The sequence below is a fragment of the Bombyx mandarina genome, chromosome 03, assembly GCF_030267445.1.
Source record: "Bombyx mandarina strain Sakado chromosome 03, ASM3026744v2".
NCBI lineage: Eukaryota > Metazoa > Arthropoda > Insecta > Lepidoptera > Bombycidae > Bombyx > Bombyx mandarina.
Genome location: NC_143210.1, coordinates 10,482,555 through 10,494,830, shown reverse-complemented (window position 1 = coordinate 10,494,830; position 12,276 = coordinate 10,482,555). Strand labels below are relative to the sequence as shown.

The 12,276-nt window shown below is 34.2% G+C and overlaps 2 protein-coding genes across 2 annotated transcripts in view; one reads left to right on the top strand and one right to left on the bottom strand.

The window, feature by feature from the left end:
- The window catches only part of LOC114242308 (brefeldin A-inhibited guanine nucleotide-exchange protein 3), a 29,534-nt gene extending 23,973 nt beyond the window's left edge, over positions 1–5,561 (bottom strand). Inside the window, exons 1-4 of the mRNA XM_089740092.1 lie at positions 5,335–5,561; positions 4,233–4,366; positions 3,135–3,254; positions 194–371 (exon numbers count right to left, since the gene is read on the bottom strand). Of these exons, the coding sequence (XP_089596218.1) occupies positions 194–371; positions 3,135–3,254; positions 4,233–4,366; positions 5,335–5,419 (517 nt within the window). The 5' untranslated portion in view covers positions 5,420–5,561. The remainder of the gene's footprint in view (positions 1–193; positions 372–3,134; positions 3,255–4,232; positions 4,367–5,334) is intronic.
- A 4,545-nt stretch (positions 5,562–10,106) lies between these two features.
- Positions 10,107–12,254, top strand: ND-SGDH (NADH dehydrogenase (ubiquinone) SGDH subunit). Its single transcript, XM_028173448.2, has 3 exons — positions 10,107–10,582; positions 10,770–10,980; positions 11,957–12,254. Exons 1-3 carry the CDS (start codon positions 10,428–10,430, stop codon positions 12,161–12,163), a joined length of 573 nt encoding a protein of 190 aa, XP_028029249.2. The 5' UTR covers positions 10,107–10,427; the 3' UTR covers positions 12,164–12,254.
- The last annotated feature ends 22 nt before the right edge of the window (positions 12,255–12,276 follow it).

The window sequence follows — 12,276 nt, the reverse complement described above, 5'->3', positions numbered from 1 at the left end:
CGACCACTTAGTTTCTCGCCGGATCTTCTCAGTGGGTCGCATTTCCGATCCGGTGGTAGATTCTGCGAAGCACGGCTCTTGCTAGGGTTCGTGTTAGCAACGTCGTCAGGTTTGAGCCCCGTGAGCTACTAGTTAAGGTTACGGCTGAAATAACCTCTCATCTTAGCTTAGGCAGGAAAAAAAAGAGGCATACCTAATTGTGCACAATAAGCTCTCAATGCTTGGGCGGCTGCAGCCCTCGCGGCAGCGGCCACATGAGGAGCCGCGCCCGCTGCCTCTCCACACCGACCGCAGGCCCACACACAGAGACGGCCGTTCAATGTCCGCCGAGGAGACAACGCGAGTGATAGATACATGCGGAATATTTGTACCTGACAAATATTCGATTGATAGAAGTGGAAGGGAGATAATTCTTTCATTGAGTAAATCCAAAACTACATTAATAGTAGAGTAGTAGGTATGAGCGTTAGGACATTTAATAAACTACCAAAGAAATTAATGAGAGCTAGACGATTTTCATTTTATGAAAAAACTAAAAGATAATCTTATTAGTGAAAATTATTATCACATAAATGATTTTCTTAGGGACGACATTGAAAATAAATGGATTTTTTAATTATTAGTCGAATTATGGATGAATGAATGGTAAATTATAACTAGTCAGGTCATAAGTATCGTCACACAGTAAAAACTTTTCTTTTAGAGTGCTGGCCACAAAAAAGTTTATTGAATTCGAATTTCGAATTGTTCATGAAAAAAAAAATTTATACTTTTAGAATTTTACTCATTTTTAAATATGGAGTGGACGCTTAAAGAAGACCGTGTTGCAGTTATTGCGTTGCGTCGTTGCGGTTACGCGCCAATTCAAATTTTTAACATACTGAAAAATTTTAATATAACCAAAAAATTCGTTTATCGTACCATCAAACGATACAATGAAGACTCTAGTGTAGATGACAGGTCAAGAAGTGGTCGCCCTCGGTCTGTTAGGATTCCAGCAGTGATAAAAGCTGTGAAGGCGCGAATTCAAAGAAATCCCAAACGTAAGCAGAAACTGTTGGCCCTTCAGATGGGGTTAAGCAGAACCACGGTGAAAAGGGTGTTAAATGAAGACTTAGGGCTTCGGGCATATCGAAGAAAAACAGGAAATCGTTTGAATGCTCGTCTAGTGGACCTGAGACTGAAGAGATGCCTCGCTTTGTTGAAGCGGTACGCGGGAAAAAAATATCGGGAAATTCTTTTTTCGGATGAAAAAATTTTTACCGTAGAAGAGAGCTACAACAAACAAAATGATAAGGTGTACGCACACAGTAGTGAAGAAGCGAGCAACCGTATTCCGCGTGCCCAACGAGGTCATTTTCCATCCTCGCTCATGGTATGGTTGGGAGTTTCTTATTGGGGCTTAACAGAGGTACATTTTTGTGAGAAAGGTGTAAAAACGAATGCAGTTGTGTATCAAAATACAGTCCTGACGAACCTTGTGGAGCCTGTTTCTCATACCATGTTCTGGTACTGGCACTGGGTATTCCAACAAGATTCGGCGCCAGCTCATAGAGCGAAGAGCACACAAGACTGGCTGGCGGCGCGTGAAATCGACTTCATCCGGCACGAAGACTGGCCCTCCTCCAGTCCAGATTTGAATCCGCTAGATTACAAGATATGGCAACACTTGGAGGAAAAGGCGTGCTCAAAGCCTCATCCAAATTTGGAGTCACTCAAGACATCCTTGATTGAGGCAGCCGCCGATATTGACATGGAGCTCGTTCGTGCTGCGAAAGACGACTGGCCGCGCAGATTGAAGGCCTGTATTCAAAATCACGGAGGTCATTTTGAATAAACTTTAGTGTCATAAGAATATATGTTTTATTAAGTTAATTTTGGTATATGAATGGTTACATAATGAATAAACTTGTTTCAATTATTTTACATTAAACATGTGACAGAATTTATGACCTGACTAGGTATAATACTAGCTGACTCGGCAGACTTCGTAGTGCCTCAATCGATAAATAAAAGACCTAACCTTTTGTATAAAACAAACAAAAGGAACCCGTCTGACGGGGGACACATCAAAGGAAAAACAAAATTGTTATTTTTATTTAGTTCCTTCACATTTATCTACCTTTTAAACCTTCTCTGGACTTCCACAAATAATTCAAGACCAAACTTAGGCAAATCGGTCCAGCCGTTCTCGAGTTTTAGCGAGACTAACGAACAGCAATTCATTTTTATATATATCGACGCTTGAAAGACAAACGTGACTAAGCGACAATGCGTGAACTTTACAGTAGACTAATTTAAAGTTGAAATTAATTTAAAATATACACGAGAAATACCTGAAAAAAATTCTATTTTAAAGAATTTAGCTGTAGGATTGAAATGATTTGAACAAACCTAGAAATATATTTTTTTACGCACCGAATATGGTTATTGCCTATCATTTATGTACAAAGCAGTTATTGTCGTTTAGTCATGTTTGCCTTTCAGGCGTCGATATATAGAACAGATAGATTGTTTAGAATTAGAATTTTTATGTCATTTAAATTGAAATTTTTTTTTTATAGTGGAGTAAATAAAATAAAAATTGACAGAAGTGGAAGGGAGAATTCTTTCATCGTTTTAGCTTATATAAACATACTAGTATTCTGTTTTACAATGGATTAGGTAACTACGGTAAATCCGTAGTGTCGATTTAGTGATATTGGGCTGTTAATCTTTCAGAACTTGAGAAATTCACGTGGTATGCCGGATGTATGTGAATATGTACGTATAGACGTAGTATTAACTCTTAGGTTTTCTAATCATCTGAGGCAATAATTAGAGGCTCCACATAGAAAATAGATATGATCCTAAAAGATTTTGATGAGCTGTGTAAAAGATGATATGCAGAGAAGACTGTGAGTGCAGCGATGACGAATGATAGGCCTGAATGGAAGAAGAGTGCGTTGACCCCACATAATGTGGGATAAAGGCAAAAAGAAGAAATAAGAATTTTTTTATAACATTGAATCGGTGACTTATTTGATTATGCCAAAGAAGTATAATTCCTTACTTACGGATATTACACGCCACGTAGTCCATTAATTAGTGTACAATGTATATTCAATGTATAAAAGCACAAAGAGTTTTATTACCTGTGTTTCTGGTTGTTGGAACATGACTGAAGCGGTGGCACATAATAACTGTGAGGGCATCCATAGCGAATCGTCTTCTGGTTCGATTCCACGGTGGAAACGGTCATCTCTTAAGATTTTCTGAAAGAAGCATGCTATTGGTTAGCTCATAAGCTCTTGTTGATTTATTTAACTTTATGCATAATATTAAAATGGCGGACTTATTTATTATAAGCTCGATCACTCATCCTTGCTTTATTGAAGAAGAAAAAAACATAAATATAATATACAAAGCCGCACATATTTTTTATTATAATATCGTAAAATAATACACTGTTTACAAATATATACATTCGTATTTATCAATCACTCTTGTTTATTTAGTCTTAGGTAATTTGCAAATGGTTCTCTACATTGTCATTCTTTATTACCGATATCGATGGGAGAAAATAATGAGACAATTGACGCTAAAAATATTATTATGTAAGATAAGCACATAAAGCTTGTATCCACTGCAAAGAGCTGTTGAAATCCCAATTATAAGTAATTAAAGGGAGTTTGCCAATTTATTAATCGGCTCTATTAATTTTTCATTGTTAAATTTAATCGGGGACACGAATAATTTGGTACCTGCCTTAAGAAATATTAAAATATATGTCTTCTATCATACGGGATGAATTCAACAAGGATTTGAAGTAATACCAAACTACCACCATATTTTAACCCCTTTTCGTATTAAAAGTAGGTCATCAGGGTAATATAAGCCATTATCTATATATATAAAAATGAATTGCTGTTCGTTAGTCTCGCTAAAACTTGAGAACGGCTGGACTGATTTAGCTAATTTTGGTCTGGAATTATTTGTGGAAGTACAGAGAAGGTTTAAAAGCTAGATAATGAAGAAAATACTCGGAATTAAATAAAACTAACAATTTTGTTTTCCTTTGATGTGTCCTCCGTCGGACGGATTCTTTTTGTTTGTTTTAAGTTTATTTTATACAAAAGTTTAGGTCTTTTATTTACAAATTGAGGCACTACGAAGTCTGCCGGGTCAGCTAGTAATAAATAGATATCCGGTAATGTCATGGGCAAAAATATTATTAACTTATTGCAACGTACATAGAATCCCTGTACTGCGAATGTAACTAGCCTTGGCCTTTTTGTTTCCAAAGCGATCTGCAATGGGAGCAGACAGGCGCGTCGGAGTTCGTACGAAGGACGGCGCGCGTTACTCTCTTGGAGGCATAGCAGCTCTATAAGAATTAAAATGTTACCATATCATACAACGAACGTATTAAGTAAAAACATTTTTTTTTCTAATCTATATATTAATACGTGAAGGAAAAATTTTGTATCCCTTTTTACGAAAATTGCGGGGACGGAGGAGTATGAAATTTCCCACACTTATAGAGAATACAGAGAAGTGCAGAATGTTAATATTTTTTTTAAATTATACCTAAAAAATACATTATATCAATAAAAAAAAACATTACACACACTACGATCTATTTTTTTTTTAATTGCTAGATGAGCGGACGAGCTCACAGCCCACCTGGTGTTAAGTGTTTACTGCAGCCCATAGACATTTACGACGTAAATGCGCCACCCACCTTGAGATATAAGTTCTAAGGTCTCAAGTATAGTTATATTTGACGCACACATGCATGCATACTATGTATTTATTTATTGTCAAACTTTTGTTCTTGACGTCTGTGAATTTGTAAACATTTTTAAGTAGTGATCTCATTCAAATCTGAGAGGCGCACGCTCCTAAACTAAAAAATTAGGACATGTTGCTTTACTCCTTCGAACTAAATAATTTGAAACTGTATAAAGCCACTGATCGGTTATTCTCAATCTTTATGAGAACAGCCAGCGACATGTTCTTTAAAGCTAGCTACTGTAAGTGGCTTTAATCACTATTAATATCGAAAATAATTTATTCCGGTAAATTTCTGAATTATTAACGGGGGTGAAATGGTAAACGAATGAACCAAATAAGGGATCTTATTGATCCAATCTAGGTTTATTGTTTAGTTGCTCAGAGAAGAAATTACAAGTACCTATCTATTATAATTTTGTAGGAAAACAAGAGAAGATCATAAACAGTTATGACTGTCTGTTTCATCAGAAATGTTTATTCGCAAATAAATTTTGGCTTCCACAGCAATATATTCTGTTTTAGACGTTTAACTACACAGAAGTCCATCAAAGTACGTACCTAATGCATCTTGGGCTGATTTTTTCAAGGCCGAGAGCTTAGGACCAGTGGATTCTTTGAATATATCTTGCAACAGTTCCTCCATTATTTCTAATAAGCCCGAAACGAACTTTAAGTTTACCACATTTCAAGGAGTTAACTAAGAATATCGATTTGATGAGCAAAACACACTGTATATTCACAGTAATGATTTCGAGTAAACTAGTGAATCGTGTGGGTGTCGTTTGCAAGCTTATCAAACACTGGTGTGTATGGGAGGTCGGTCGGAGCATGCTCAGTATAAAAATCAATATGTACTATTGGAACTGGCGTTTTTTTTTGTAAGCGCAACAGGTCAGATTTTTTATGACAATTAAAAATAACAACTTTATATTTTGAACATTTGGATGGTTGATTCTATGGAAGTTTACAAGCATCAACGACATTTAAAAGTATTAATTGACGCCATTATCATCATCATTTTTCACGAAGATAAAAATAATTTATTTCGTAAACGTATTTCAGGTATTGAATATTTAATATTGCGCAGAGCAGTGGACGAGCTCAAAGAATCCCGGAAATTCTGGAATATATTATTAATTGAAACTTTCGACCCCTTGAGTCTTCCGTTGTAGTTTTAGCTCTACTCCGCTTCAGTGGGAAATAAATATTTTGAGTCAATCAATCCTCAATGAGTCTTGTGCGAAATTCAAATATATTTTTTTCATAGATTAATAGATTTCATGTGCTAGCGATTCGATTATGATGGGGGAGACGAAATGAAAACTGGTGTGCAGTAATACCATTGTCATTCACAATTTGGATGTGTAAATATATGGTGCTATTTAGTAAATTTTATAGAAATAAAAAAAAATCTATTGAACGTTTTAACATTTATTTTCACTACGTTTCAATACTATACATATATGAATATTAATATTATAGCGTTCATAATCGTAATATCGTAATCGTTCGTAATAGCAGCATTTTTGCTGAATGTATATAGTAATAATTATGTAATATGGTACCTATGTCTTTTGGGGGCAACTAGCAAAAGAAGAAGAAAGAAATAGGTTTGTATGAAAAATTTTGTAGTTTGTATTTTCCTTCATTTTATTTTACTCTTTGCAGGAATATCTTTCTCATCTTTCTGCTAAAATAATCTCAGAGCTTTGCTCCTCGCGTTCCCGCTAAAAAGTCATAAATAATATTATAAAGTAACTAAATAACTATATAGTAGTTCCGCTTTTTCAATCGGAAAGACGAAGGAGAAAAATAATATGAAATGAAATTGATTAATCTAAAATATTAATCACTTGAAATTGAAGTCGTCGAGGCTTAAAGGATAAGATGTCCGGTGCATAGGTAGCGATGCATCGGTGTAGGAATCCCGCCAGCACCAATTTTTCTTAGAAATACATACTTACCTAACAAATGTTCACGATTGATTTCCATAGTGAATGAATAACATCGCTTAATAAAAATGAAACCCGCAAAATTATAATTTGCGTACCGTACAATGGGGTAAATAGGGACAAAATCGACCTTCAGAATGAATTTTAAAATAGTTCCAATTAAATAGTCACTGCTCAACCAAAGAAATAAGTTGAGTCTTGAACGTACCTAGGTGATAAAAACCGTTACATTATTTTAATTATTCATTTTAAAGAAATAATCGGTAAAATAATGGCCGTCCCAATTTACCCAGCGTCCGGGGTAAATTGACACGGTTAAGGGTTAAATTGGAATATTTGTAAGGGTTGTCAACTCGCAGTACTGCGATATATAGGTAGGTGCCATATAATTATTTATATGGACCGAAATGATGAACACAATCTATAATTTAAGCACAATACACAACATAGTGTAAATTAAGCTAGTTTCTATTCCGAAGCGATGTGACGTGAATGATAATCAACAATACAATGATCAAAAAAAGTATGTGCATGTTATATTTTATAAAATTATTATTTAATTTCCTTAAAAATCACAACTCTGAAACAAAATCATAAAATAGAATAAAAAATAGAAAACAAAAGGACTGGAAATGCAATAATACAATTTTATTTAATCAACATTTTCAAAATAATCTTTGAGCAAGAGTAAGATATCAGGTGAATAAGATAAAAAAACAGCTTTATCTGATTACTGCCAATAATAACAAAAATAAAAGAAATTCTTTCTAAGCGAAATAACTAAACTCAATTAATTCACTCACTCATAATTGGATATCTCGGATTTTTAATTAATGCTACATTTAAAATCTGAGGCCTGTTTTTATTTGTGTGTGTTCATTGTGAATGTTAACAAAATCATGATTCGATGCGTGAATAGATTCTGAAATAACAAAAGTTTTGATTCGTTTGAGTTCTTTTAACTTTTAATTTTTTTTATTGCTATAAAGAACATACGACCGGGCAGATATTACAAGGTAAATGTCGCGAAAAAAAAGTAATTATATATATACTTTTCTTTTACCTATAATACTTACATAAACTAACTGATAAACACATTAACCTTCTTTACATCACGCAATTAAGTGATAGTATAGGCTAAAAAATCTATTATAAGATATCAGTGACAACCCTAACAAGCCATCCCTATTTTGTCTTTTGGCGTTCCAATTTTGTGTTTTCTCGTCCCTAATTTTTCCAGTCTCGTTCCAAATTACCCTACATACGTCCCAATTTTCCCCAAAAAGAAAGGAAAAAATATACATTTTTTATTTTGTCGAAATATTGTATTTAAAATAAGAATATTGCAACTTACCGTTTGTTGTGGTATTTCCAGGTGTATTAAAAACTTATATAAACTGTGATCTTATTGAAAAAACAACGATAATATCACTTTTTTTAAAAGTTCTTTAAGCTGTTTTAAAACGCACTTTTCAACCACTATTTTAAATTTAATTCGACGAATTTTTGGGATCAACTTAACTCATGTTTAGTACTTCCATAATTAACTTGGTTTTTCTTCTATACATTGATAAATATTACCTTAAAGAAAATTAGGTAGATTCCGTGCTACAAGTACTTTGAGAATCTTCCGCAGGTTTGTCCCAATTTACCCCAGGATCCCAATTTACCCCATGTCATGGTAGTTACTGGTGGTAGGTCGTCTTGTGAGTCCGCACGGGTAGGTACCACTACCTATATTAAGTGTATAATCTATGCCACTACCCTCCCTATTTCTGCCGTGAAGCAGTTATGCGCATAGATTATACACTTAATATGTTATGCGTTTCGGTTTGAAAGGCGAGGTAGCCGTTGTACTGTTAAAAGTGAGACCATTTAGCTCATGTTTCAAGGTGGGTGGCGGCATTTAGGTACGTTGTAGATGTCTAAGGGCTCCGGTAACCACTTAACATCAGGTGGGCCAAGAGCTATTCCACCTATCTAAGCAATAAAAAAATAAAAAAAAATTAAATGAAATGAAATTACCGAAACAATTCATACAGCTTCGCTCTTCCCGTTCCCGCCAAAAATCCCACAGATTCGTCGAGCTGGCTGCATAGAGGTCGACTCTCTCAAAAAAAGTAAGCAAAGGGATTCACGCCTTAACTGCTGTCCAATGTTACCAACTGATTCGGCAATAACAACGTACCACGGAATGAAGCGAAACATTCATATTACAATACTCATAGCAGCCACCAGTCACAATAATTCCAATGTCATTGAAAATAGTTATAATATTTGTGGTTTATCAACGAAAAATACATATGGCAAAAGCCAAAAAAAGGTTGTATTTAAAATGAAAATTCCGGTAGGCCTTATTCAATTAGGCGATTTCAAATAATCATTATTTTACTAACTATTGGAAATGCAGTTTGCCTATTGCGAAAACAAGAATTTGAAAGTTTACAAAATATGTGTAATATATACAACAACAAAATTAAATTAAAATATTTTAATTAGTATTTAATATGTCTATATCTAGAAAAAAAAAGCTCTGTTTTTCCAAACACTTATTAAATAGGTATCTGTTCAGTACAGTTGCTGTGTGGAGTACACGCGGTTTTGTTATTAACCTAGTTGCTGATTGTAAAAAACCTTTTCACATAAGGTACTTTAAGTTTAGTGTAAAACTACCATGGGAATTTAATAAAAAAATGTACCTATCTCCTATTTAAAGAACAAAAATTACATTAGGTAGAATTTTTTTAGTTTTAATTTTTTTTATTCCTAGTATTTATCGAACTTAAACAATTCGTTAAAGTGTGTAATTCTAAATGTTTGATGTTAGCAATGATGTTGTGCAATACAGTTGTGTGAGCGTTCCTATACCATTATATTTTATTCCATACCTCCCATAGACCTATAGAGTATTTATACTTCAGTGATACCTACTTTCTAAATTTATATATTTTATATTACATAATATATGTTATTAACATATTATATTAATATATGTACACTGCGACAATCAGTATCATATTATATTTTGTGATTCCTTTCCCAAAAATAACAAAATAACATCATTTCACAGTGCATTGTGAATTTTAGCAGCTTAATAGTAGGGGTTAAAATATGAAATTGCCGTTTTATTTTAATAGTTACTTCGAATTGACATAGAACCTTCATGGTTTGAGATTTTTAAGTGAAACTTTTTTCGAATGGTACCTATGAGGTTCTTCTTTTAAAAAATGTGCAACATTCGATTACCGATTTTCAGTTGTTTTTTTTTATTCAGTTTAGGCAAGAAAGATGGTTAATACTTCGAAAATTCGAGTGATTTTTGAATACGAGTTTCGACGCGGAACTAAAGCTGCAGAAACAGCTCGCAATATCAATGTTGCGTTTGGAGAGGGGACTGCTAATGAAAGCACCGTGTGATTTTGGTTTAAACGCTTTCGTGATAGAAATTTTAATTTGAAGAACGAACCACGTGGAAAGCCGCCCACACATGTGAATAACAATGAATTGAAAGTGATGGTGGAAGCCGATCCGAGTCAGACTACCCAGGAATTAGCGGCAAACTTAATAGGTTGAACATGATCTTTGAATTTTTGTTTTCGATAGACTCTATAGCTATGGCATAGACCCATTGCTACTGTTAAATTGGAAAAATTATTCTGGCAACATTTTTCGACAACTGTCAAAAAGGCCAAAATAAAAATGGTGTCTTGGAGTGCTCTCGGTCGATCTTTCGGCATAAATTTGGTAAAAAATTCTTTAAAGTCCCCTAATAAAATACAGAATGTGACTTTCACCACCGCGAAAACCTTAAAAGGCAGTCATGGAGAAAGAACAATGGCACTGCAGCCATCCAGGTACTGTGATGTTTCTAGTGATTATCTAATCGCTTTTGATTTTAATAGAATAATAATTTATATTTTTTATACAAAACATAACAAAAAAAAAAAGTTTATCATTAAAAAGCCATTTTTCTGTCAGAATAATGCATTTTATTGAATTATATTGTTAACATGTAACCTAATTTTAATTTCCTGATCACAGATGGCAATGGCACAAATTTAAGGATATGCTGCACTTTTACATTATGGTTGGACTGATACCGGCCGGTGCCCTTATATTCTACTGTAACGTATTCATTGGGCCGGCGCAATTGACACCTATCCCTGAAGGATATACGCCCAAATACTGGGAGTACCACCGCCATCCAATCACCAGATTTATTGCTCGCTATATTCACAACAATCCACAACAGGTTTGTCAAACTTTTGATTTGAGTTTTTAAAATAAGATTCTTATTAAAACAGGAATGTTTGTAAGTAGATAAATAGAATATGTTACCAATATTTTAGACGAACCTAAAATCAGTAGTATTAACTAATAAAAATATTATTCTTACTATTTTACAAAGATATTTATGTAAAAAAGGTTCTTGTAGAAGTTAAACTAAATGGTTATTGTTTATAAATTTAATTAGGAATACTAGAGTACTATTATTAAACTAACTATTGAATTATTTCTTGCTGTTCATCATTATGTGTGGATTCTTTTTCTCAAAGATTTTCCATCATTAGTATGTTTCTTAGTTTCACAAAACAAGAGATAGCAGTTTCTGGAAATACTGAATAGAAATAGATAGAGTCAGAGATTGAAGCCCAATTTGCTATTTACGTTGGTATCTTATGGTATGGTATGGTCGTGGCCTAAAGGATAAGACGTCCGGTGCATTCGTATCGAGCGATGCACCGGTGTTCGAATCTCGCAGGCGGGTACCAATTTTTCTAATGAAATACGTACTTAACAAATGTTCACGATTGACTTCCACGGTGAAGGAATAACATCGTGTAATAAAAATGAAACCTGCAAAATTATAATTTGCGTAATTACTGGTGGTAGGACCTCTTGTGAGTCCGCACAGGTAGGTACCACCGCCCCGCCTATTTCGGCCGTGAAGCAGTAATGCGTTTCGGTTTGAAGGGTGGGGCAGCCGTTGTACCTATACTGAAACCTTAAAACTATATCTCAAGGTGTGTGGCGCATTTACGTTGTAGATGTCTATGGACTCCAGTAACCACTTAACACCAGGTGGGCTGTAAACTCGTCCACACATCTAAGCAATAAAAAATAATAAAAAATATATGTTTATGACAAAGTCAGTTATTTTAAAATTTTACAATAGCAATTGTGGACATTGATTTCAATTTACCTAACTACCTATCTTCTTTTTTCAGGATTATGAGAAATTTATGCATTTCCTTGATGAAGAACAACAGAGAATAAAACTGCGTGCATTAGAAAAAGAAATTATCAAAAAAATGGCTGAGCGCCAGGACTACCAAGCCTATTACTATAAACCGATGGTCAACAAATACTTACGTATGAATAAGAGAACCGGTGATGAATTGTATAACCGTATTGGTGATGACTACAAGGATTAAACTGATAGATTTATGTGGTGATTAATGTATTTAGTAATCAAGTGAATTGTTACATATTGCAATGTAGATAAATAAAGTTGAATTGTTAGTACTTCTCTTCTTTTTGTGAATGC